This window comes from Erythrolamprus reginae, chromosome 2 (genome assembly GCF_031021105.1).
Source record: "Erythrolamprus reginae isolate rEryReg1 chromosome 2, rEryReg1.hap1, whole genome shotgun sequence".
NCBI lineage: Eukaryota > Metazoa > Chordata > Lepidosauria > Squamata > Dipsadidae > Erythrolamprus > Erythrolamprus reginae.
Genome location: NC_091951.1, coordinates 289,162,119 through 289,188,908, shown reverse-complemented (window position 1 = coordinate 289,188,908; position 26,790 = coordinate 289,162,119). Strand labels below are relative to the sequence as shown.

At 42.0% G+C, this 26,790-nt stretch overlaps 1 protein-coding gene across 1 annotated transcript in view; it reads right to left on the bottom strand.

Moving 5' to 3' along the window:
* ALDH7A1 (aldehyde dehydrogenase 7 family member A1) overlaps positions 1 to 26,790 on the bottom strand; it is a 43,354-nt gene that overhangs the window by 3,553 nt on the left and 13,011 nt on the right. Inside the window, exons 7-16 of the mRNA XM_070742844.1 lie at positions 25,132 to 25,176; positions 23,827 to 23,904; positions 18,996 to 19,093; positions 17,089 to 17,130; positions 12,544 to 12,638; positions 11,910 to 11,994; positions 11,532 to 11,638; positions 8,905 to 9,021; positions 8,364 to 8,461; positions 2,015 to 2,088 (exon numbers count right to left, since the gene is read on the bottom strand). Of these exons, the coding sequence (XP_070598945.1) occupies positions 2,015 to 2,088; positions 8,364 to 8,461; positions 8,905 to 9,021; positions 11,532 to 11,638; positions 11,910 to 11,994; positions 12,544 to 12,638; positions 17,089 to 17,130; positions 18,996 to 19,093; positions 23,827 to 23,904; positions 25,132 to 25,176 (839 nt within the window). The remainder of the gene's footprint in view (positions 1 to 2,014; positions 2,089 to 8,363; positions 8,462 to 8,904; positions 9,022 to 11,531; positions 11,639 to 11,909; positions 11,995 to 12,543; positions 12,639 to 17,088; positions 17,131 to 18,995; positions 19,094 to 23,826; positions 23,905 to 25,131; positions 25,177 to 26,790) is intronic.

The window sequence follows — 26,790 nt, the reverse complement described above, 5'->3', positions numbered from 1 at the left end:
AAATTAATTGTTTGCAATCCTACTATCAAGGGAGAGAGTTGAGTGCAGAAGTGTGAATTGTTTACAAAGAAATCCAAGTGCAGATCCCTATTAACATGCCCCAAAAAAGTAGTTTGTTCAATCATTACTTAACACACTCTGCAGAGATAATTTGGCATATGAAGCCGATGTATTTCTGATTTCCATGCAATTGGAGAAAAGAATTAACCTGAAACATTTATAAGCACTTGTTCTAAGTATAGGGAGGGTGTTTATGGCTCTTTGGGCTCTTTGCTGTGGCTCCCTGTCCCATCACAGGCTGGCCCCTCCCCAGTCTATCATTCCTCACCTGGCCTGAAAAGGTAAGGTCAACTGCGTGGGACATAGAAGCAGCCAGAGCTGATTCTCTGGCACCTCACTCTTACTGGAGCTTCTTCCAGGCCCTCTTGGTGCTGGGTGTGTCTCGGTCACTTGGGGAGATGCACAACCTGCTCTACACTCAATGCCCCAGCACTGGGCCAACCTGGCCACAACTAATGCTGTCCTCACTAACATGAGGCTGGCAGGATGGGAATTGAATCCGGGAGGAGGAGACAACTGAAAAAGAGACAGGCCTGCAGCACCCAGCTACAGCTTTAAGTTCAGGACAGCGGGAAAAGGGGGCTGGCCTTGCTGAACCTCGCACACCCAACCCGAGGGTCAGGAAAGCCGAGGCTTGACAAGCTGGCCTTGAGGCTCTTTACTATTCCTTTTCTTTCTTCTTTTTGTAAATCTGGACTGGATGAGGAATGAGCACAAACCGCAGTGGACAACCCTCCTCCTCCTCCTTCTCCCCTGGCTGGCTGTGGCAGGGCTGGAAAGGTGTGCACAAGTGGGGAGACCCTCCTCAAGGAAGTGGGCAGGCTCGGCCAAAGCACAGCCAAGGTGTCCATAAGATGGGCCGCTGCTCACCTGAGGGCCTCCCTTCTTATGCGCATACTCCTGTCCCCACCACAGCTGGCCCAGGGGTCAGAAGAGGAGGAGGAGAAGGGTCACCCAAAGGGGCAACTCATCCTTGTTCCTCAGCCAGCTTGGATTTCCAAAAAGAAGAATGAAAAGGAGTAGCAAAGAGCTTGCTGGGCTTTCCAAGGGAATGAGAAGAGATACAGACACAAAGTGAGAGATACAGAGCTACACAGAGAGAGAGACAGAGAGACACACATACATGCAGAAAGAGGGGAGAAAGAGAGACAAGAGAGAGATATAGAGGGGAGAGGAGGAAATAGAGAGGGAGAGAGAAAGATACAAAGGACGATAGAAAGGAGGGGAGAAACCCAGAGATACAGAGAGAGAGATACAGAGAGAGGAGGGAGAAATAGATAGAGGGAGGGAGGAGATAAAAAGGAAGAGGGAGAAAGAGACATAGAAAGATAAAGAGAAAGGGGGAGATTAGATAGATAGATAGATAGATAGATAGATAGATAGATAGATAGATAGATAGATAGATACAGAGATAGATACAGAGATAGATACAGAGATACATAGATGGAAGGAAAGAAGGGAAGGAGAGGGAGATGGAGATATAGAGAAAGAAGGAGAGAAAAGGGGGAAAGATGGAGAGATAGAGAGATACAGAGTGAGAGGTGAAGATAGAGAGTAGGAGGGGAGAGAGACAGAGAGGTACAGAGAAAGGGGGAGAGAGAGAAGAGAATATAGAGATAAAAAGAGAGGGGGAGAGGGGGAGGGAGAAGAGAGGGGAAGAGGAGAGGGAGAGGAAGAGAGAGAGGGAGAGAGAGAGAGAGAGAGAGAAGGATTGGTGGTTCCTGGTTCTCTGCTCTAATGACCGGTTGAGTAGGCATGGCTGGGGGGGGGGGATCATGTGACTGGGAATGAGTGACGTTGAGTTGGCTACGCCCAGCTAGGTTTTATGGCTCCTGGTGTTGTTCTTGTTTTCTGGGGGAAACGGATCCGACTGGTTCTTTGAGTATTTAAGATTGCAGACCCCTGGTACAGGGAAACAAAATTATGGAGATTTAGCTATACCTATACAACTTACCAAATGCACCTCCAATTTCAGCTCCACTGGTAGGGATATTGACATTAACAATTCCACAATCTGAACCCTTGGGCCTAGGGAGAAAGAAAAAGATGCTTACTAAATGATAATTAGTATGAATAAGGTACTTTTGAAATTATTAAACTTCAAGAGAATTATCAGGGATATGAATTTAGAATATTTCATCTGCACTTTTGAGGCATAGGAGGACACATAAATCTATTTCAGCAAAGCATTAGAAATTACTAATATAATAAGCCATAGGTGGCATTATATTTTGCTAAAATTGTATCATATTCATTCTGATATTTCTGTGACAATGACTTGGCAAACAACTTGGCACATGTTATTATCTTTAATAATAATAGCCAACTGGTCTTTTTAATGGAAAAAGTAATAAAATCACTGAACAGTCCTTCATAATAAATCCTAATATTGGTTTACAATCTAGATATAATCTAGCTTTGCGAAACCCTATAGTGAAAAATAAATTCCATCAAATCAAAATACCATTTCTGGATTATATTAAAATGTTTTCCACAACAGATTATCCCTATCTATACAAATATTTAAAATCTCTTTACTTTTTAAAATCACACAGGTGTGTGTATATAAATGTACAGTGGTACCTCAAGATACGAACCCCTCGTCTTACGAACAACTCGTGATACGAACCTGGGGTTCAGAAAAATTTTGCCTCTTCTTACGAACTTTTTTCGAGTTACGAACGGGCGCTCGGAGACTGCTGGGAAGCCGCACGGCTGTTTTAAAAGGTGACAGCCGGGCGGCGGGGCTTCCCAGAAGCCTCCCGAACGCTGGTTCGTAACTCGAACAAAGTTCGTAAGAAGAGGCAAAATTTTGCTGAACCCCGGGTTCGGTTCGGGAGGTTGCTGGGAAGCCCCCCAGGCCGGCTGCGACCTTTTAAAACAGCCGCGCCGCTTCCCAGCTGTCTCCTGAAGCCGAACGCGGAAGTTCGGCTTTGGCGTTCGGCTTCAGGAGACAGCTGGGAAGTGGCACGGGTGTTTTAAAAGGTCGCAGCCGGCCTGGGGGGCTTGCCAGCAACCCCCCCCCGAACCCAGGTTCGGGGTTCGGAGGGGTGCTGGCAAGCCCCACAGGCCGGCTGCGACCTTTTAAAACACCCGCGCCGCTTCCCAGCTGTCTCCTGAAGCCGAACGCGGAAGTTCGCCTTTGGCGTTCGGCTTCAGGAGACAGCTGGGAAGCTGCACGGGTGTTTTAAAAGGTCGCAGCCGGCCTGGGGGGCTTGCCAGCACCCCCCCGAACCCCGAACCCGGGGTGCTGGGAAGCCCCCCAGGCCGGCTGTCACCTTTTAAAACACCCGCGCCGCTTCCCAGCAGTCGCCGAAAGCCGTTTTTTTGCGGGGGGGGGGGGGGTTTTGGTTGCACGGATTAATTGACTTTACATTGTTTCCTATGGGAAACAATGTTTCGTCTTACGAACCTTTCGTCTTACGAACCTCCTCCTTGCACCAATTAAGTTCGTATCATGAGGTATTACTGTATATATGTGAATAAAGAGATACCACATTGATACTGTACATTCTTATGTAACCTTCAAAGTTTTATTTTCTTTCGAATCTGTTTATCCCTTTTTAAAAGTGTGTACAGTGTCCCCTCGATTTTCGCGGTTTCGAACTTCGCGAAAAGTCTACACCACGGTTTTTCAAATATATTAATTAAAAAATACTTTGCGGGTTTTCCCCCTATACTACGGTTTTTCCCACCCGATGACATCATATGTCATTGTCAAACTTTCGTCTGCCTTTAATAAGTATTTTTTAAAATAATCTTTAATAAATAAACATGGTGAGTAATAATCTAAACGGTTGCTAAGGGAATGGGAAATTGCAATTTAGGGGCTTAAAGTGTTAAGGGAAGGCTTGTGATACTGTTCATAGCCAAAAAAAGTGTTTTTACTTCCGCATCTCTACTTCGCGGAAATTCGATTTTCGCGGGCGGTCTTGGAACGCATCCCCCGCGAAAATTGAGGGAACACTGTATTCATTTCTATGCTTGCTAGTTTGTGTTTGGGCTTTTTAAATTAATTTTTTTTTAGAAATAAACAATGTGTTCCAAAGGTCAGGCCCCATAGAACAGTTTCTTTACTGATTAATATTTGTTTTCACCTCTTTGTATGAATATACAAAGATCGTGAGTTAAACAAGTGTTCCTCGACTTTAAGATACATGGATTTCAACTCCCAAAATTCTGAGACGTGCTCATATCTTAAAGTTAGCAAAGTTGAGAAACACCACAAGAGAATAAAGGAAGCACTACTTATTTACTTATTTATTTAGAAAATTTAGAAGAAAATAAAATCAATTCAAGCATTACATTTATTTATACCATAAATTTATGTCTATATTCTGTGGAGTTTGTCTATAAAACCTGACTTTGGACACACCGTGTACAGTATGTCACAGAACTGAGTACATCCCCTCACATTTGGTAAATGTTTAAGTACAGTGGTACCTCAAGATACGAACCCCTCGTCTTACGAACAACTCGTGATACGAACCCGGGGTTCAGAAAAATTTTGCCTCTTCTTACGAACTTTTTTCGAGTTACGAACGGGTGCTCGGAGACTGCTGGGAAGCCGGGCGGCTGTTTTAAAAGGTAACAGCCGGGCGGCGGGGCTTCCCAGAAGCCTCCCGAACGCCGGTTCGTAACTCGAACAAAGTTCGTAAGAAGAGGTAAAATTTTGCTGAACCCCGGGTTCGGTTCGGGAGGTTGCTCGGAAGCCCCCCAGGCCAGCTGCGACCTTTTAAAACAGCCGCGCCGCTTCCCAGCTGTCTCCCGAAGCTGAACGCGGAAGTTCGGCTTTAGCGTTCCGCTTCAGGAGACAGCTGCGAAGCGGCGCGGGTGTTTTAAAAGGTCGCAGCCAGCCTGGGGGGCTTGCTAGCACCCCCCCGAACCCCGAACTTTTGCCGAACTTCTGGGTTCGGGGTTCGGGGGGGTGCTGAGAAGCCCCCCAGGCCGGCTGCGACCTTTTAAAACACCCGCGCCGCTTCGCAGCTGTCTCCAGAAGCCGAACGCGGAGGTTCGGCTTTAGCATTCGGCTTCAGGAGACAGCTGGGAAGCGGCGCGGGTGTTTTAAAAGGTCGCAGCCGGCCTGGGGGGCTTGCCAGCACCCCCCCGAACCCCGAACTTTTGCCAAACTTCCGGGTTCGGGGGGGTGCTGGCCAGCCCCTCAGGCCAGCTGCGACCTTTTAAAACACCCGCGCCGCTTCCCAGCTGTCTCCCGAAGCCGAACGCGGAAGTTCGGCTTTAGCGTTCGGCTTCAGGAGACAGCTGGGAAGCGGCGCGGGTGTTTTAAAAGGTCGCAGCCGGCCTGAGGGGCTGGCCAGCACCCCCCCGAACCCCGAACTTTTGCCGAACTTCCGGGTTCGGGGTTCGGGGGGGTGCTGGCAAGCCCCCCAGGCCGGCTGCGACCTTTTAAAAGAGCCGCGCCGCTTCCCATCTGTCTCCTGAAGCCGAACGCTAAAGCCGAACTTCCGCGTTCGGCTTCAGGAGACAGCTGCGAAGTGGCGCGGGTGTTTTAAAAGGTCGCAGCCAGCCTGGGGGGCTTGCCAGCACCCCCCCGAACCCCGAACCCGGGTTCAGGGGGTGCTGGGAAGCCCCCCAGGCTGGCTGTCACCTTTTAAAACAGCCGTGCGGCTTCCCAGCAGTCGCCGAAAGCTGTTTTTTTGCCAGGGGGATTTTGGTTGCACGGATTAATTGACTTTACATTGTTTCCTATGGGAAACAATGTTTCATCTTATGAACCTTTTGTCTTACAACCTCCTCCTTGCACCAATTAAGTTCGTATCATGAGGTATTACTGTATATCTTTTGCTGTGACAACACTGAAGAAATTACACTTGGCTACAATGTAAAGTAGTGGGTATAGAGCTTGTATAACAGTGTAAATGTGCTGTCCCCTCAAAATAACGCAACACACAGCCATTAACTGCTGGTAACAAAAGTGAGTATGCCCCTAAGTGATAATGTCCAAATGTGCCCAAAGTGTCAACATTTTGGGTGGCCACCAATATTTTTCCAGCACTGCCTTAACCCTCTTGGACATAAGGTTCACCAGAGCTTCACAGGTTGCCACTAGAATCCTCTTCTATTCTTCCATGACATCACGGAGGTGATGGATGTTAGAAGCCTTGTGCACCTCCATCTTCCATTTCCAAATGCTCCACAGATGCTCAATAGGGTTTAGGTCTGGAGACATGCTTAACCAGTTCATCACCTTTACTGTCAGCTTCTTTAGCAAAGTAGTGGTCATTTTAGAGGTGTATTTGGGGTTGTTATCATGTTATTATTATTATTATTTATTATTATTATTTATTCGATTTGTATGCCGCCCCTCTCCGAAGACTCGGAGTATGTTGGAATACTGCCCTGTGGCCCAATCTCCAGAGGGAAGGGATCATGTTCTGCTTCGTGTCACTGTACATATTGATATTCATGGTTCTCTCAATGAACTGTAGCTCCCCAGTGCCAGCAGCACTCATGCAGCCCCAGACCATGACATTCCCACCACCATGCTTGACTGTAGGCAGGACACACTTGTGTTTCTACTCCTCAACTGGTTGCCACCACACACGCTTGACACAATCTGAACCAAGTAAGTGTAACTTGGTCTCATTGGGCCACAGACCATGGTTATTATTATTATTATTATTTTATTATTATTTATTAGATTTGTATGCCGCCCCTCTCCGCAGACTCGGGGCGGCTCACAACAGTGATAAAAACAATATATATTGACAAATCTAATAATTAAAATCTAAGATAACAATTATATATTTAAAAATCTAAAAGCAAGGAACCCCAATATAAAAAACATACATACAGTCATATCATGCACTAGAACTACATAGGCAGGGGGAGATGTCTCAGTTCCCCCACGCTTGACGACAGAGGTGGGTTTTAAGGAGTTTACGAAAGGCAAGGAGGGTGGGGGCCATTCTAATCTCCAGGGGGAATTGGTTCCAGAGGGCCGGGGCCGCCACAGAGAAGGCTCTTCCCCTGGGCTCCGCCAAACGACATTGTTCCAGACCATGTTCTTAGTCTACTTGTCTTCAGCAAACCTTTTGCGGGCTTTCTTGTGCATCTTCTTTAGAAAAAGCTTCTTTCTGGGATGACACCCCTGCAGACCATACAGCATATGGTCTGAACACTGACAGGTTGATCCCCCACCTCTTCAACCTCTTCAGAAATACTGGCAGCACTCATACGTCTATTTTCCCAAACCAACCCCTGGATATGACGCTGAGTACAGGCACTCAACTTCTTTGGTCAACCAAAGCGAGGCCTGTTCTGAGTGGAACCTGTCCTGTTAAACCAATATATTGTCTTGTCTCCCGTGCTGCAGCTCAGTTTCAGGGTCTTGGCAACCTTCTTATAGCTCGAGTGCCAAGCACGAATCCCAGCGACCAGTTAGGTCCCACAGAGTGGGTCTTCTCCGGGTCCCGTCAACTAAACAATGTCACTTGGCGGGACCCAGGGGAAGAGCCTTCTCTGTGGCGGCCCTGGCCCTCTTGAACCAACTCCCCCCAGAGATTAGAATTGCCCCCACCCTCCTTGCCTTTCGTAAGCTGCTTAAAACCCACCTCTGCCGCCAGGCATGGGGGAATTGAGATACTCTTTCCCCCTAGGCCTTTACAATTTTATGCATGGTATGTCTGTATGTATGTTTGGTTTTTATAATAATGGGTTTTTAACTGTTTTTAGTATTGGATTATTATTATATGCTGTTTTATTACTGTTATTAGCCGCCCCGAGTCTGCAGAGAGGGGTGGCATACAAATCCAATAAATAAGTAAGTAAAGTAAGTAAAGTAAGTAAGTAAGTAAGTAAGTAAGTAAGTAAGTAAGTAAATAAAGAGGTGTGCAAAAGCGCAATAGCGTGCACTTTTGTGCCCACACCCTTAAATGCAATGCCCTCTCTCTGTGCATGCACACAACCCCTAATCCCTGTGCATATGTACAACCCTGCATTGGACCCCCAGTGCATACACACAGGCCTCACTGAAGCCTCCAGACTGGGCCATTTTTTTTTGCCGTCCCCAGGGTTCAGGAGGCTCTCCTGAAGCCTGGGAAGAGCGAAAACAGCTGAAAAGAAGACCAAAAATCAGCTAACTCGCAGGCATATGAGCTCTGGAAGTGACATAGCGCAGCGCATTATAACTTAGTTGCCAGCAGTTTAGACATTAATGGCTGTGTGTTGTATATAAATAGTCTAAGAAGCGGAAAAATAAAAATTCAACAACTAAAGTTGTCATCTTATATATTTTAAGCAGATTCATATTTTCCCTTTTAAAGAAAAGGGAGAATTCATACCCTAGCCATCGGAATATTCTGCCCAAATCCTTAGTGAAGATGCTGCTGGACAAGCCTTGTTTCACACCATTGTTCCAACCAAAAGCTTCTTCCTCTGTCTAGAAAGCAAAATAAATAAAAAACCATACATGATTTCAGCACTAAATATAACCACAAGGATGATAAACCAGAACTTCTAAAACTTTTAACTATGTGCAAGGCCTAGTAAAGTCACAAAAAGACTGAAGTGTGCTTTAAACTATAAGGCAAGAGTATTATGATGAAATTCTCACTTTTGCTGAGTTCACTGAACTCATCAAATTGGTCCAGAACATAGGCCTTATCATAGCACTAACCTCTCAATGTCTCCTATACAATGTCCTTGGATAATTCTAGGGGACTGCCACCAACAATTCCTAAGCACTTGAGATATTTAGTGCACTCCAAAACAGGAGAAAAACTCACATAGCTGCAATAACGTCCAACACTGTTATTGTAGTCCTTTGGATTTCAGGTTGATAAAACCTGGCGAGTATCTAACCTGAAGAGCTGTTTTACTTACCTTAAATTTGAGCACATAGAGAATAGGAGCAAATGTCTCTGTATGCACAATTGAAGAATTATGAGAAAGGCCAATCACAATGGTTGGTTCAACATAGTTTCCAGGACGCTCTATAACCTTAAAGTTAAAAGAGAATTTTTAAAAAACCACTAGTTTCAGCCAATTACATCTCTACATATGAAAATATCTACTGCATAAAATACTTTCAACAACTGGGTTGCAACACACAAACCATACCTAAAAGCAACAATGCAACTACAATACTGAATATTCGTTTGTTAGAAGTGTCAGAAACATAGTTGTATAACTTACCGTATTTTTCAGAGTATAAGACGCACCCTTTTCCTTCCTAAAAGAGACTGATAATTTGGGTGCATCTTATACTCTGAATGTAGCTTCTTTTTCAGCCCTAATTAGCTGCTAACAATGTTCTTTCATTGTTACTCTCTGCTAAGAATGTTTTCCAAGCCCTAAGTCTTTGCAGAGTTTTTTCCATTGCTCTACTTGCTCTGAATGTTTCTTTCCAGGTGATAATGATGTTCCCAGCTCTTACTGGTTTGCAAGCTCTTTCATTGTTACTCTCTCCAAATAAAGTTTTTTTAAAGCCCTAACCAGGGGATAAAATAATGTGCTGAAGCTGACCAGACTAAGGATGCTAGCCAGATTCTTTTCCTTATTTTCTTCCCCAAAAACTAAGGTGCGTCTTATACTCCAGCACATCTGAAAACTACGGTAAGTCTTCAAAAAATTTATCAAGAGAGGTGATTTGCCTTTCTTTGGAAGTAGCTTCTTAAAGAGAAAAATAACCAGGGGTGAGTTCTAACTTATCTCGCAACTTATCTCACAGTTTGTTCCCTCGCATGTGCCTGTGCAGTAACGAATATGCATGCATAGTGCCAGACACTTGGTTTCTGCACATGCTCAGAAGGAAAAATAAATAAATTAAATAAAAATAAATCCAAAAACAAGATGGTGACCACATGCACAGTGCTAGAACTTGGCTTCTGCGCATGCTCAGAAGGAATTTTTTTAAAAAAAAGTTTTGAAAAAAATTCAAAAAAACAAACCAAAAGTAGTGGCACTCACAGACCGGCATCAACCGATGTATTTTGGTGATGTCATCATGACATCACCAGCGGGTCACTACCGTTGGGCGAACCGGTCATAACTGTGAGAAACCCACCCCTAGTAATAACCCTACTCATGCCAAATAAGAATAATAAAGGTAGATTACTATAGGAAAGCCTGTGATATCAGACTAGAAGGGTACTCAAGAGTAGGCAGCAAGACCCAAGAAGCTGGTCCTTCTCAGCCTCCTGTAACTGGGCTTCATACAGTCAAAAGCAAGTCACTGCTCTGTTTCAATTTTGTAGAAATCTGTATCTACAAGTATGAGGTCTCTTTTAAGTCAAGTTAAACTGAAAACCTCAAGGACAAATCTGTGTATCTTTATTTTGTAGTGACAAACGGCACTCCTCCACAGCAATGTATTTTTTTAACTTTCTAGTCTGCCTCGGAAATTCCAGTTGTTCACCTGTTCAAGTATTAAAGAGGACGATTGTGCTCAAATTGACTAAATTCAACAAAATGCCACTTCTTGGATTGATATCCTTCAAGCATGATAAAGTGTACATTACTACAGGTTATATAAACATTTTGTACAATGTTTATATATGTGGTTAAACCTTGTGAAACAAAATATGAAGGTGAAGATTATTTATCAGGTGAAGGATAAAAGCAACGATAGAATTCTTCGACACCACTGCTTTTATGTTCTATTTTACAGATGTAAATGAGAATAATCACCTTCCCGACAGCGCTACCGGAAGAGGGTTTGGAGAGGGCGGCCCTGAGGCAGACATGGTGTTGCCGGTCTCCTGTTTACCATCCTTCACCTCATCTTCCCATAAATTGGTGTCTGCAAGTGTCACCAGAGCCATGAAGTGAAGATGTGGAGGCTGCCATAATCACTGTGGAACCCCACATCCCCAAATCCATCAACCCCAACATTACCATGGTTGGTGAATGAAGGATGTCAGACCTTCTACCTTGCACGACAATGTAATGGTTGGACAAATTGCGGCAACCATCACATTGTTGACCAGGGCTGAGGGTCTGACATCGTCTTTCATCAATTGTGGTGATGTGGGAATTGATGAATTCCTGTATGGAGGTTACAGTGATGGAGGCCACTTCCTCATCTTCAGCTGGTGGTTCTGGTGACGCAACACCCTGAATGTAGAGGCCAAACTATACACAGACCCCAAAGATGAATAATGTCACTTTCCAGGGTCTCCAAGGAACTTTGCTAGGCTCTCACTGGATGGTCGCAACAATTCTCTATTTATTTATGTAAACGTCAAATTGTAATTTTATCATATCTTATCTATATCTTAAACTATTATATTTTGTTCAATTTAATTTTAGAATGTATTCTATTCCATCTTCATTTTAAACCATATTTTATTCCAATTTCATTTTCAATTGTATTATATTAAATTCAATTTCAGATTGTTTTATCAAATTTTAAGAATAATTTGTTTCTGGAACTTTGCATTTTGATATGGCACAATAGCTAATCAATAAAAACTCATGTTATGTCAAAAAAAGAAGAAGAGAATAATCACCTTCCCACCATAGACAACAGAGCCGCCTTGCTGTTTGGCTACTTCTACTGCATCAAGGAACATCTTAACTCCTTGCTTTGTATGAAGAGGACCATATAAGGTGTTTGCTGCCAAGTGAAATCCAAATAAAATGTATAAGAATATAAGGAGAAATCCATTACATTCATTTAAACAATTCATGGCTATACCTCGAACTGCTTGAATCAACTTTGTTGTATACATAGTTATTTGTGTATGAAAATGAAAATAATACATCAGGGCATGGTTATAAACAAAGGAAAAAGTTCTCTAAAGAGGCCAGAACACAACACTAAAAGTAGTTAGATTTTAGCCAAGAACTATCACAGTCTATTTCTATGAATAAAACTAAGCTCTTACCATCCCATGGATCTCCAATACGGACTTGAGCATATGCCTTCTTGAGTTTTTCCACCACTTCATCATGGATGCTTTCATGCAAAAACTAAGCAGAAAGTCATGAATATTATTGGCAAAACCAGCAGAACTTCGACATTCTAGGGAAAACTATGGTATCTTCTGAAGATCTTCCAGATTTTTCTAAAGTCTGACTTTTGTAAAGCTATGACAAATAACCTTTCTCCACTTTTATGTGTCTGAGTATACTTAAGCATTTTATTTTCAGTTTGATATTTGGCAATTCAGGATAGAATTGAAATACATTTGAGAAGAAGGAGTACAAGATACTATTGATACATTATTCCTTATAACTGGGGTAAAAGTTATATAAACTTTGTATTATTTTGTTCTAAACTGAACAGAAAATAAGACAGGAAGTAAAAAATATCTCCATGGGAAAATATTACAGTATATTTGCAGGGGCTAGAAGCAGTAGTATGTACAAATTGATAATTACTATCCAGATTGTGCAGAAGATATGAAGAGAATGAGTCAGAGATCTGTCTATATAACTATTGTCTCTCTGTCTCTCTACCTCTCTATCAGTCCATCAATTCAGATATCAAAATACACAAAGATATTAAGAATTGTTTACCAGTCTCCTGGCAGTTGTACACCTCTGGCCTGCTGTACCCACAGCTGCAAAGAGGGCAGATGGGATAACCAGGCTGAGATCTGCATCTTCAAATACTGCAAGGAACAGAAGCAGAACATGATGGACAAATGCAAAATATAAGCAAAATAAATACCAGCAAAACATCTGTAAAGATCAGTGATATAGACTTTATCAAACAAACTTTGTTTGGATTCATAGAGAGTCAGAAAGAATATAATAAATAATTAATATTAATAATAATAATAATAATAATAATAATAATAATAATAATTTATTAGATTTGTATGCCGCCCCTCTCCGAAGACTCGGGGCGGCTCACAACAACGATAAAAACAATATTATAATGGCACAAATCTAATGTTAAAAAACTAAAAACCCTATCATAATTAAAAACCAAACAGCACATACATACCAAACATAAATTATAATAAGCCTGGGGAAAAGATGTCTCAAATCCCCCATGCCTGGCTGTATAGGTGGGTCTTAAGTAGTTTACGGAAGACAAGGAGGGTGGGAGCAGTTCTAATCCCCGGGGGAGTTGATTCCAGAGGGCCGGGGCCGCCACAGAGAAGGCTCTTCCCCTGGGGCCCGCCAGATGACATTGTTTAGTTGACGGGACCTGGAGAAAGCCAAATCTGTGGGACCTTATCTCTTTTCCCTTTGATGATGGGAAAAATACAACAATGCATACAAAGCAGAAAGATCTTAAAATTAGCAGCAGCAGCAGCAGAATGAAAAATTTTAAATTAATAATAATAATAATAATGATAATAATAATAATAATAATAATTTATTAGATTTGTATCCCGCCCCTCTCCATGCATAATTCCTATTGGCATCACAACATTAAAGTTTTCAGTACAGTTCAATATGATACCTTCTACTTATAGTAATAGCAGTATCTGAAAATCTCAGTCCTTGGTTCCCATAACTTCTTCAGTCCAGGGACTAAATTAGGGGTTTTCCCTTATCTAAAGGTCCAATACAATCAGGCCAGCCACCACACATTTAGTCATACCTCAGAGGTGGGACTCTATCGGTTCTAACCAGTTCCTTAGACCCCTTAATACTTCAGTGATGACATCACAGAGCTGGTTCTGTCATTGTCTTTATAGGCGCCACCATCTTGGATTTTGCTCTTGCGCATGCACAGTAGCTATTTTTTGCTTCTGTGCATGCGCAGATGCTATTTTTTTATTGCTGCACCCACGCACGCACACACATGGCACAACCCTGACTGAACCGGCAGCAAAAGGATCCAGAACAGGGGTGGAATCCAGCAGGTTGTGACAGGTTCTGGAGAACCGGTAACAGAAATTTTGAGTAGTTCGGAAAACTGGTAGTGGAAATTTTGAGTAGTTTATAGAATCAGAAAATCAGAGTGGGGTGGAAATGGAGATTTTGCAATATCCTTCCCCCAGGAGTGGGGAGGGAGTGGGAATTTTGCAGGGTCCTGCTCCTAGAGTGGAGAGGGAATGGAGATTTTGCAATATCCTTCCCCTGCCACACCCACCAAGCCACACTACACCACACCCATCAAGCCAAATACACAGAACTACTACCAGGTTAAAAAAAATTGGATTTCACCACTGATCCAGAACCCAACCCTGTCATACTCCCATTTAATCCATTCTTCTGTTCCAGAAGACAATGCATAGTTCAATGGGGAATACGTGAATTCTTGCATTCAGAACATTTTAAAATGTTTTTAGATGTTTTTGTACTATTATTGATGTTTTATATTTTTGCTGTGAGACGCCTAGAGTCCCTAGGGAGTTGGGCAGCATAGAAACTGAAGAAATAAATAAATAAATTCAGAAAAAGGGTACTGTGATCACCACTGATTCAGCCAGCTTGTCGCCTGACTTTCTCCTATGACCCAGAAAAAATGTGTGTCTCAAAATGCCAGCAAGACCATCTGATGAAGCCAGTTTTAGCTTCATCTCATTTTATCCTTGTAATGGGAGATAACATGGGGCAACTGGCAATCCGGGAGGTGGGGGGGAAGGAGAGAGATGAGAACAATGAGCTTTGGGAAGGGGCTTTATTCAAAACTCCAGAAACTGGATGAATGAACTTGATGAGTCAGAATAGGTTTGCAGGCCGGCAATTCCATGATTGCTAAAGAAAAGTAGCAAATTTGGGGCAGTCTTTAGAGGCATTAACTGCTATACAAACCAAAGTGAAGATGAAAAAGAGAAAAGGGGCAGGTGATGACAAGAAATAAAGGGCACTTTCTGAATTATTATCTACCCACCTTATGCAGTAAGATTAGTGGATTATTGAACTGTGGACTGGAAGAACATAATCAAATAATGAAGCGGGGGGGGGGGAGAATAGAGACATTGAGCGTTGCCAGAAAAAACAATATGCATATAATTCAAAAAAGAAAAAAAGGCTGCCTATAGGAGGTATAAAGAGTCTGGAAGTATAGCTGATAGGGAGGTGTATAAAATGAGACAGAAGGAGGCGAAACAGATAATATATGCTGCTAAAGCCTCAAAAGAGGAAGAAATTGCCAAATCTCTAAAGAAGGGGGATAAAACCTTCTTCAGATATATTAGTGATAAGAAGAAGAAAAACTGCGGCATCACGAAGCTTAGTACCGGGAAAAATACATGCATTAATGGGAATAAGGAGATCGCTGACCATTTCAATAGCTACTTCTGTTCAGTTTTCTCAAAAGACACCTTACAAAATAATACTATAGAGGGATATAGCATTGCCTCCAACTGTACGGATTCAGCTCCAGTGATCTTAGAAGCCGATGTCTTAGAAGAACTTGAACGATTAAAGATAAATAAGGCAATGGGTCCAGATGGCATCCACCCCAGAGTTCTTAAAGAACTCAGATCTGTCATTGCTACCCCCCTGACTGATTTGTTTAACCAATCCTTGTTAACAGGAGATGTTCCTGAGGATTGGAGAATGGCAAGTGTTGTGCCTATCCACAAGAAGGGCAGTAGAGAAGAAGCTGGTAACTACAGGCCAGTTAGCTTGACATCAGTTGTCGTTAAAATGATGGAGACTCTACTGAAAAAGAGGATAAATCAGCACCTAAAAAACAATAACTTATTGGACCCAAATCAGCATGGCTTTACTGAAGGCAAATCGTGTCAGACTAATCTCATTGATTTCTTTGACTATGTCACAAAGGTGTTGGATGAAGGTGGTGCCGTGGATATTGCCTACCTGGACTTCAGCAAAGCCTTTGATACGGTTCCACATAAAGAGCTGATAGATAAATTAGTGAAGATTGGACTTAATCCCTGGATAGTTCAATGGATTTGCAGCTGGCTGAAGCATAGACACCAGAGGGTTGTTGTGAATGGCGAGTATTCTGAGCAGAGTCAGGTTACAAGCGGTGTGCCACAAGGGTCTGTTCTGGGTCCTATTCTTTTTAATATGTTTGTGAGTGACATAGGGGAAGGTCTGGTAGGGAAGGTTTGCCTATTTGCCGATGACTCTAAAGTGTGCAATAGGGTTGATATTACTGGAGGCGTCGGCAATATGGTAAATGATTTAGCTTTACTAGATAAATGGTCAAAGCAATGGAAACTGCAGTTTAATGTTTCCAAATGTAAAATAATGCACTTGGGGAAAAGGAATCCTCAATCTGACTATTGTATTGGCAGTTCTGTGTTAGCAAATACTTCAAAAGAAAAGGATTTAGGCGTAGTGATTTCTGACAGTCTCAAAATGGGTGAACAGTGCAGTCAGGCAGTAGGGAAAGCAAGTAGGATGCTTGGCTGCATAGCTAGAGGTATAACAAGCAGGAAGAGGGAGATTATGATCCCGCTATATAGAATGCTGGTGAGACCACATTTGGAATACTGTGTTCAGTTCTGGAGACCTCACCTACAAAAAGATATTGACAAAATTGAACGGGTCCAAAAACGGGCTACAAGAATGGTGGAAGGTCTTAAGTATAAAACGTATCAGGAAAGACTTAATGAACTCAATCTGTATAGTCTGGAGGACAGAAGGAAAAGGGGGGACATGATCGAAACATTTAAATATATTAAAGGGTTAAATAAGGTCCAGGAGGGAAGTGTTTTTAATAGGAAAGTGAACACAAGAACAAGGGGACACAATCTGAGGTTAGTTGGGGGAAAGATCAAAAGCAACATGAGAAAATATTATTTTACTGAAAGAGTAGTAGATCCTTGGAACAAACTTCCAGCAGACGTGGTAGATAAATCCACAGTAACTGAATTTAAACATGCCTGGGATAAACATCTATCCATCCTAAGATAAAATACAGAAAATAGTATAAGGGCAGACTAGATGGACCATGGGGTCTTTTTCTGCCGTCAGACTTCTATGTTTCTAAAGTATTCTCAGCACTCAAACTCAAGCATTAATAGTCCATTAACAAAACTTTTTTTTGCCTTTAAAACAACTATCCAAATGCACCCTTAAAAGCCTATATATGGCTAATGTACAGTCTTAGTGTCTGTACATATTCAATGAGCAAAGAATTAGTAAGCACTACTATCAGATTTAAATGGAAATAATAATTACCAATAATAGAATTGTTTCCACCCAGCTCCAACAGGCATCGTCCTATTAAAATAAACAGTCATATTAATATAGCCATTAACTAGCCCACTTTATGAAAGCCCACTTCCCATCATCTCATCATGATTATATTTTTAAAATGTGAATCCAAGAAATGAAAATGTTTAACAAAAATAAACCACAATTGTTTTGTTTACATAACAAAAAAATATATTTATTTTTGCTAGCCACATATGCCAAATAGTGCATATTAGCATTTCATCTAAGTTTAGTGTTTTATATTTCACTTTAATTCTCAGCCTCAGCAAAAATTAGAGTTTAAACTGTTTGAAAGATGGTTTCGAACATGTTTCTTGACATGTTTGGTACAGAAACTGGAAGAATATTGGCACAAATGGCAATATGGAAAGGATTCATTCCTCATAAATACAGACAGATCTTCCATACATTTTTTATACAAACTCCTCTGAGAAATTTTCTTTTGCAAATGTGACTATTTGTAGACTATTTCTAAGTTGCTTATCTTACTAATAACCAGAATAATTAGATTAATGCCTGCACGGGGAAGAACTGTAGTTTGCACTCTTACTATATTCTTTCAGACACATTATATTAACCCAGTTTTGTGAAAACTCTTCTTTTTATTGTTCTGTTTTTAGTAAGGGTACTATTACACCAACACTCCACAATCTGCATTGGTTGCCAATCAGTTTCCGGTCACAATTCAAAGTGTTGGTTACGACCTATAAAGCCCTTTATGGCATCAGACCAGAATACCTCCGGGACCGCCTCCCAGCGACCAGTTAGGTCCCACAGAGTTGGCCTTCTCCGGGTCCCGTCCACTAAACAATGTCGTTTGGCGGGATCCAGGGGAAGAGCCTTCTCTGTGGTGGCCCCGACCCTCTGGAACCAACTCCCCCCTAGAGATTAGAATTGCCCCCACCCTCCTTGGCTTTCATAAACTTCTTAAAACCCACCTCTGTCATCAGGCATAGGGGAATTGAGATATCCCCTCCCCCAGGTCTATACAATTTATGCATGGTATGTTTGTGTGTATGTTTTGCTTTTTAATAAGGGGTTTTTTGTTACTTAAATATTAGATTTGTCATACATTGTTTTATTGTTGTTGTGAGCCACCCCGAGTCTGCGGAGAGGGGCAGCATACAAATCTAATAGATAGATAGGATAGATAGATAGATAGATAGATAGATAGATAGATAGATAGATAGATAGATAGATAGATAGATAGATAGATAGATAGATAGATAGATGATATATGCAACCTATTTTGTTATTTGAGCCTCAGTGGTAACATGTAACATACAAGAGTTGCCAAAGATGCTATTGGTGTGTGCCTTTGGGCATGTACAATTTCCTGCATACAAAGAAAGAGTAGTTTAAGATTCAATAAATCCACCCTTTTTAACTACAGTGTATCCAAGTGTATCTTGGCAAGCACTCCTTGCTGGAAGCTATCTTCCTTTCTTCTTCTAATCCACTGGAGAGATTGACTTGAAAAATAACCCTTCTATCCTCTATTGAGAAAAGAAACAGGAGTTTCTAGACAGAAGGCAGTGGAAAATATGGCTGCATATTTCACCAATGGTCAACACATGGCAGGAAATAGGAATGAGAGAGTTTGGGAGAGGGGGGCAGAAAAAAATGTGTCATATTTCTTTCCCTTCCCATAGGACACTTCTTGTAGGCTTACTATCTTTTCTTGGTAAGGAAACTTAAATCCCTCCAAGAATGTTGAATTCAATGACAATAGAAACAATGACTTTGAACACTAAGCCAATGCCACAATTTGTTAATACCTCTGCAAACTAACTTGAAGCTGGTCATTTCTTTTTTGTGCATCTATAGCAATTAAAAAAAACCTGAGAAAATTTCTGTAATATTACACTTACCAAATCTCTCCTGGACTGTTAGAGCCACTTCCTTGCCCACATTGGTGCTGCCAGTGAAGGAGAGCAGATCGACTCGCTCATCTTTTGCCATTGCTGTGCTACACAAGACAATACAGGAACATTTTCAGATAGTCAGTAGTAGAAAAATTAGAGCTAGAAAACAGTTCTTGTTAATTACCATTAAGATCTATTGCAATAACAACAATGGGATATCCGATAATGCTCTGTTACACCATATTTGTTCCTTCATCATAAATGAAAATTATTTTTAAAATGTTGATATTTATGCAGCATGAATAGAATGGCAAATGCTTTGGTGTTCTGCTCTATATGGATCTATATGGATATTATGCATAGGAAGAAAGACCTGCATTCGTTAAATGCAATGAAGAGACAAAAGAGAACACTATTTGTTCTCCCCACTCCACACAACATGTTATTAAAATGTTCAGACTGTACTAATCAGATTTTATTTTCCAAACTGATTTTTAACAATAACACAATAAGAAAGGCTTATGTACTTCCATGTATTATATTGATTCCTATAAATAGAAGACAATCTATATGATACAATTCTCAATTACAAAGGCATGTCTTAATTTCTTTCCTGTTGTCTCAAAATTTCTAAAAAATAATTCAGTTTCAAGGCAATGACACATAAATTGATGGTACACCAAAGTTGCAGAAAAGCAAAAAAATCATTTTATCCATTACAAAATGGATAAAATTCTTTTTTTTTTTCAGTACAACTATTTTTTCTAATCATTTTACCAATGGCAGCACATTTAAAATGCAATTCTATGCCTGGAATTGCACCAATCTATGTCCAATGAAAATTGTTATTTTTTTATATAACAGTGATTTAAGTGGCACCCTACATATCAATTCCCCTTTCTTAAATTCAGCCAAAAGTATGGAAGAAAGATAAAGCAGAGGAGGTAAGGAAATGTTTGAGGATAGAATTCATTTGGATTAATTTGCTATAGCTACTATGCTGTCCAATAATTTTCAAGGCTGAGCAATTTCTTGTAATTGATAGATTCTATCAATAACAAGATTAAATCACAGTCATACAATATAACAGGACCCTCTGTTAAATGTTCTACTCAATAGGGTTGGTTAAACTTCATTGTCCCCAGCACTTTCCTGAAGAGTCTTCACAGCTCTGCAGTTTATTTATTTAGATAATTTATATGTCCACACATTAACTTTCAGTGACTCTAGGACAGGGGTCTCCAACCGCCGGTCCGCGGACCAGGACCGGGCCGTTGGGGGTTTTCAGCCGGTCCGCGGCGCCAGGGCCCCCTCGGCCTTTCCGCGCTGCCCACCGCCCGCCCGATTTGCCCCCTCTGCTCCTCTGCCACCTCCTGCCTTTCACCGCAGCTCCTCCCGCACCCGGAACGCACGCCCTGCCCGCCTCACATTTGCCGAGAGGACTTTCGCCCCGGGCTCTCAGCAAGGGGGCTGCATGAGAGGCGGGGCCGGCGGAAGGTGATATTCAATGTCGGGGGCGCACGGGCAGTTTTGCGCGCACTCCCTATCTCCCTGCTAGCCCACTCGGAATACTGTATTCAAAATAAGAAAAGCCTTCGCCGGCAAAGGCTTTTCTTATTTTGAATACGTATTCCGAGTGGGCTAGCAGGGAGATAGGGAGCGCGCGCAAAACCGCCTGTGCGCCCCCGACATTGAATATCACCTTCCGCCGGCCCCGCCTCTCATGCAAACCCCCTTGCTGAGAGCCCGGGGCGAAAGTCCTCTCGGCAAATGTGAGGCGGGCAGGGCGTGCGCGCGTCACCGCTGAGAAGAACGGAGAGAGAACGAGAGTGAGTGAAAGCAACAGACAGCAAGATAGAGAGAAAGTGAGAAAGAGAGAGTGAGAGAAAGGGGGGGAGAGAAAGAGATAGCAAGAGAGAGAGAACAAGAGAGAGAAAGAGCGTGAGAAACAAAACAAGAGAGAAAGAGTGAGAGAGAGAGAAAGCAAAAGAGACAGAAAGAAAACAAGAGAGAGAAAGTGAGAAGAAGAGAGAGAAAGGGGGGAGAGAGAGAGAAAGAGAGAGGGGGGAGAGAGAGAAAGAGAGGGAGAAAGAGAGGGAAAGGGGGGAGAGATAGCAAGAGAGGGAGAGAGAAAGAGAGAGGGAAAGGGGGAGAGAGGGGGGAGAGAAAGAGGAGATAAAGGAAGAGGAGAGAGAGAAAGGAAGAGAAAGAAAGAAAGAGGGATAGAAAGAGAGAGAGAGTGAGAGATGCTCAGTGAGCCTTTCTTTGAAGTTGCCTTTCTTTCTTTCTTTCTTTCTCTTTCTTTCTTTCTTGCTCTTTTTCTTTCTCTCTTTTACCTTTCCTTCCTCTATTTCTTTTCTTTCTCCTTCCTACCTTCTTCCCTCCCTCCCTCCAGTCCTTCCTCTCTTACTCTCCCCTTTCATAAGTTTCCTTGCTTCCTTCCTCTGTTCCTGTCCCTTCCCTCTTTCCTTCTTTCTTCCTTCCTTCCTTTCCTCCCTTCCTTTCCTCCCTCCATTTCTTGCTTTCCTTTTCCTTCCTCCCTTCTTTCCTCCCTCATTCCCTTCTTTCACTCCTTCCTCTCTTACTCTCCCCTTTCACACCTTTCTTTGCTTCTTTGCACCCTTCTTCTGTTCCTGTACCTTCCCTCTTTCCTTCCTTCCTTCCCACCCTCCGTCCATTCATTCACCCATTCCTCTCTTGATCGCCCCTTTTACGGCGCCGCTGACAGCTAGCTCCCCCCCCCCCCCCCCACCGGGCCATGGAAAACTGGTCTAGCTGAAAGCCGGTCCCTGGTGCAAAAAAGGTTGGGGACCTCTGCTCTAGGAGGCTTATGGAAAATTGAGCAATTGCTCATTAGTGACAATGGAGCAGTTGCTCAATTGAGAAGGGGCAATCTGGATATTGGAGGACAATTCCACAGAAGGAATCTGTAGCCATCACCTTTTCTGTGGTGAATACATTTGTAAGAATTCAGATACAGAAGCTGAGAGTAAGAAAAATGAGATGGATATTTCTAAGGAATGATGCTAGCATTCCTTTAAAAAAAAGTAGAACTCATTGCCAGAAACTCTACATATGCATCAACATAAGCACAATCATGAAAAAGCATCAATGTTTTATTTGGGGCAATAAAACAAATAAATTGTACCTAGTCAGAAACAATAGGAAAAAGGTAAGTCAAAACTCTAGGGGGAAAAAGTATAAGAACCAACAAACAACAGAGTGGAGATAATTAGTAAATTGGGGAGGGGACTTCAGAGTGATTCTTATAGGATCGATCACTAAAGATAAACAATTTTTCCTAAGATTCTGAGGATTAGGAATTAATTTATGTACAGTGTTCCCTCGATTTTCGCGGGTTCAAACTTCGTGGAAAGTGTATACCACAGTTTTTCAAAAATATTAATTAAAAAATACTTTGCGGGGTTTTTCCCTATACCACGGTTTTTCCCACCAGATGACGTCATATGTCATCACCAAACTTTCGTCTGCCTTTAATAAATATTTTTTTTAATAAACTTTAATAAATAAACATGGAGAATAATAATCTGAATGGTTGCTAAGGGAATGGGAAATTGCAATTTAGGGGTTTAAAGTGTTAAGGGAAGGCTTGTGGTACTGTTCATAGCCAAAAATAGTATATTTACTTCCGCATCTCTACTTCGCGGAAATTCAACTTTCGCGGGCGGTCTCGGAACGCATTCCCCGCCAAAAGCGAGGGAACACTGTAGTCCAATTGTAAAAAAGGGAATTGGATTTGCACCAGACAATCATTGTGCAGTTTTTAATATTCTGGCCATTGTCTACCTCTCTCCTCCCTCTTGATCCCTTCTACAATAAAGATACTTTTTTATAAAATCACTGCTATGGCACCACAAATTTTGACAGTGGCACTCCTAAGTTTCAGAAATACAACAACTACATCCTAGAAAGCTCTGATAAATGGATCAGGTCCACAATAGAGAAGTGACACTACGCTCAGGCTTGCATCTCTGTCACTAAAAAAAAGAAAACCTTTCCCAATGAGAGGAACTTGTTTAGACCAGTTCTGACCCAGATCCAACATAGATCAGGTTTGGGGTACAGAATTGAAGATCTCTAAGCCTGCCCATCTTCAACTTCCCAATTTCTGAAGGATCTACAGAAGCTGAAAAGGAGGCAAGAGAGAAGGTCTGACATTGACCTTTTGTTGTTGTTGTTCCAGCAATCTTGGTGCAGAAAACACTAGAAATCCAATGGACTGTGGCTGACTATATCAAGAACTACAGGATTATACCTAGGCTTAGAACCAGATTACTTATGGGACTATCTTCTGCCACATGTATCCCAGCGACCAGTCAGGTCCCACAGAGTTGGCCTTCTCCAGGTCCCGTCAGCCAGACAATGCTGTCTGGTGGGGCCTAGGGGAAGAGCCTTCTCTGTGCCGGCTCCGGCCCTTGGGAATCAACCCCCTCCAGAGATTCATTCTGTCCCCACCCTCTTGTCCTTCCACAAGGCATTGAACTTATCATGCTGGCAAGTCTGGGGCCGTTGAGTGCTAATATCTAGCTCCGGCTGATGGCATGAATGTATAATTTGATGGGGTGAATGTGGATGACTGCTTTTATGGACTGGGGTTTTAGACTACTTTTAAGTTTAGATTTCTTACACGTTCTGTTTTTGTATTTATCTTTGTTGGGAGCTGCCTTGAGTCTATGGAAAAAGGCAGCATAGAAATCTAAATAATAAATAAATAAATAAATAAATAATATGCACAGAAATAAAACAAAAAGAACATGATTTTGGTAGTACCCGAAATTGTCTAAAATCTACATAATATTCAAAATGTTGTACTTACCCAATATCTGCTCCACCACAAGCCAGAGAGCAAATAGCACCAGGCAGCTTGTTATTCTCTAGGACCTGTGCAATTATTCTGGTAATCCAATAAGACATTCATTAATGATACAATACTTCAATAGGGAAAATAAAATAAATTTGGGTAGATATCAAATAAGATTTCAAGTTTGACAATTTCATCTTGAAAGCATATCTAGAAGTTGTTGAATACAATCCCTTTTCATGAAAGAGAGAAGTGTTGCTTACTTAAGTGGCCCACCAATGTAGCAGCCTGTTGTCCTTCTCTATCCTGACCTCCTGAGCTTTGGAGATCTTCAAAAGATAAGTGAGCAATGTGCTGACTGGGGTGGGGAGGAGCATGTAGAACCCAATGGGGCTGGCAAAGCAGGCCCAGAGTCTGCATGGACCCAGCAGGGAAGCATGGGGTGGAGAAATAGGATGAGTGTCAGTCATAAGGACAAATGACTGCTAGTGTATGTGTGTTTGTGCTGTAGCAATCTAAACTTTGAAACCAGATTTTAGTAGCTTTGGGAGGGAAGCTGTCATAATTTTGAACAGCTGCTAAGTGACCATTCGTAAGTTGATGACTACCTCTACTTCCCCCATCACCTCACTGTAGAGGTTTTAGGTCTGGAATGCCTTCATGCATGTGTACCATTGGGTGTCCAGGCAGCAAACTCAGAAAAAGGGCAAAAAAGGTGAAATATCAAACAACAAGTTTCCGGTCACAATTCAAAGTGTTGGTTATGACCTATAAAGCCCTTCATGGCACCGGACCAGATTACCTCAGGGACCACCTTCTGCTGCACGAATCCCAGCGACCAGTTAGGTCCCACAGAGTGGGTCTTCTCCGGGTCCCGTCAACCAAACAATGTCGCTTGGCGGGACCTGGAGGAAGAGCCTTCTCTGTGGTGGCCCCGGCCCTCTGGAACCAACTCCCCCCCAGAGATTAGAATTGCCCCCACCAACCTTGCCTTTCGAAAGCTGCTTAAAACCCACCTCTGCCGCCAGGCATGAGGGAACTGAGATACACTTCCCCCTAGGCCTTTACAATTTTATACATGGTATGTCTGTATGTATGATTGGTTTTTATATAATGGGTTTTTAACTGTTTTTAGTATTGGATTTTGTTATACACTGTTTTATTGCTGTTGTTAGCTGCCCCGAGTCTGCAGAGAGGGGCGGCATACAAATCCAATAAATAAAATAAATAAATAAATAAACAAGCTTCTTGAAGCAATGCAGACGACAAAACAAAATTGAAACTGCCTGCAAGTCGTATCAATAAAGGAAAGAAACTCACTTTGTAACAGCCACACTGGTGAGGGATGTTGTGGGTGCACCTTTCCTTTAGAAAGAAGTAGTGGAGAGATAAATATTCTTAAGACACAGGAATAAATTAAAATGAATAATATATGGCATTTTAAGATATATTGCTAGGTTTATTAAGCACAGAAAATGACAGAAAGATGGGATAATTACCGGTATAAAAACCAAACCTACTGAATCATAAAAAGATTTCTATATGCCCTTATCCAAGTTTTAAACCGCCTATTCCAATTCTAAGAATGCATCTCAGAAACCCACAGCAGGCAATGCAATTGAGTTGTGCTAAATGAGTTTTGCTAACAGTGTTAACAGAGAAGCAGTTTCAGAAAAATTACACATCATAACCTAAGCTGACACATAGCAAAAGAAAAATTAATCACATGATTACCTTTTATCTCACACAACCTACTAAAGAATTCCTTCAAACTCCACCTGTTATTGTTCTTATTTTTAGAATTATCTTCATATGAATAAGGCTATTTTAACAACTTGTTGGGCCATTTGTTTCTAAAATCGATTAGCTACTCCAGTGCAGAAATTGTCAGGATGACATAAAAGAAAAAAGAAAAAACCCTCAACCTGTGATTGCTACTCAGTATATTTGTTCCCACCCTTACAGCATTTATTTTTTCAACTTAATTACTTGAACACAGACGCTGTTAATCACAAAATGCATTTAAACTATCATATTTCACAGCTTGGTAGCAGCGTAAATTGGGGTGGCTTTGTGCATTCACCAACCTGACACAAAGCATGAGGTTGGTTTGCTTGCTCTAACGAAGACCCAAACTGCAATAACTCGTGTATAGCAAGCATGGAAATCAATTTTTAAACCTGAGTCGCTAGAAATCTCAGGAAGTGCCTAATGATCAAGACTTATCCAGAGACAAAATGGGTGATTGGTGGCATGCCAGTTATCTTGGTAGCATAGATGACAGGAGCTACACAGCATGAAAGGATGACAGTTTCCTTACCATGTCATATAGAGCAGTGTTTCCCAACCTTTTTTGAGCCGCGGCATATTATTCATATTTTCAAAATCCTGGGGAACATTGAAAGGGGCGGGGGCGGCGGGGGGGGGGGGCTAAAGAAATGTTTGGACAAAAAAACCTCTCTTCCTCCCTTTTGCTCTATTTCTCCCTCTTTCTCTCTTTTCCTTCCTTCCCTTCTTTCTCTCTCCATCCCTCTTTCTTTCTTTCTTCCTCTCTTTTTTGCTCTCTTTCTTTCTTTCCTTCCCTTCCTCTATGTCTTTTTCTCTCCCTTGCTCTCTCTCTCTCTCTCTGTCTCTCTCTCTTGCTATCTCTTTCTTGCTTTTTTCTCTTTCTTGCTCTCTCTCTCTCTTTCACTGTCTCTTGCTATATGTCTCTTTCTCTTTGCCTCTCTTGCTATCTCTCTTTCTTTCTCTCTCTTTCTCTCTCTCTGTCTCTCTTGCTATGTCTCTCTTTCTTTCTTTCTCTTTCTCTTTCTCTCTCTCTCTGCCTCTCTTGCTAAATCTCTCTTTTTCTCTTGCTATGTCTCTCTTTCTTTTTCTCTGTCTCTGCCTCTCTTGCTACGTCTCTCTTTCTCTCTCTCTTTCTCTATCTCTCTTTCTCTGCCTCTCTTGCTGTCTCTTTCTCGCTCTGTCTCTCTTTCT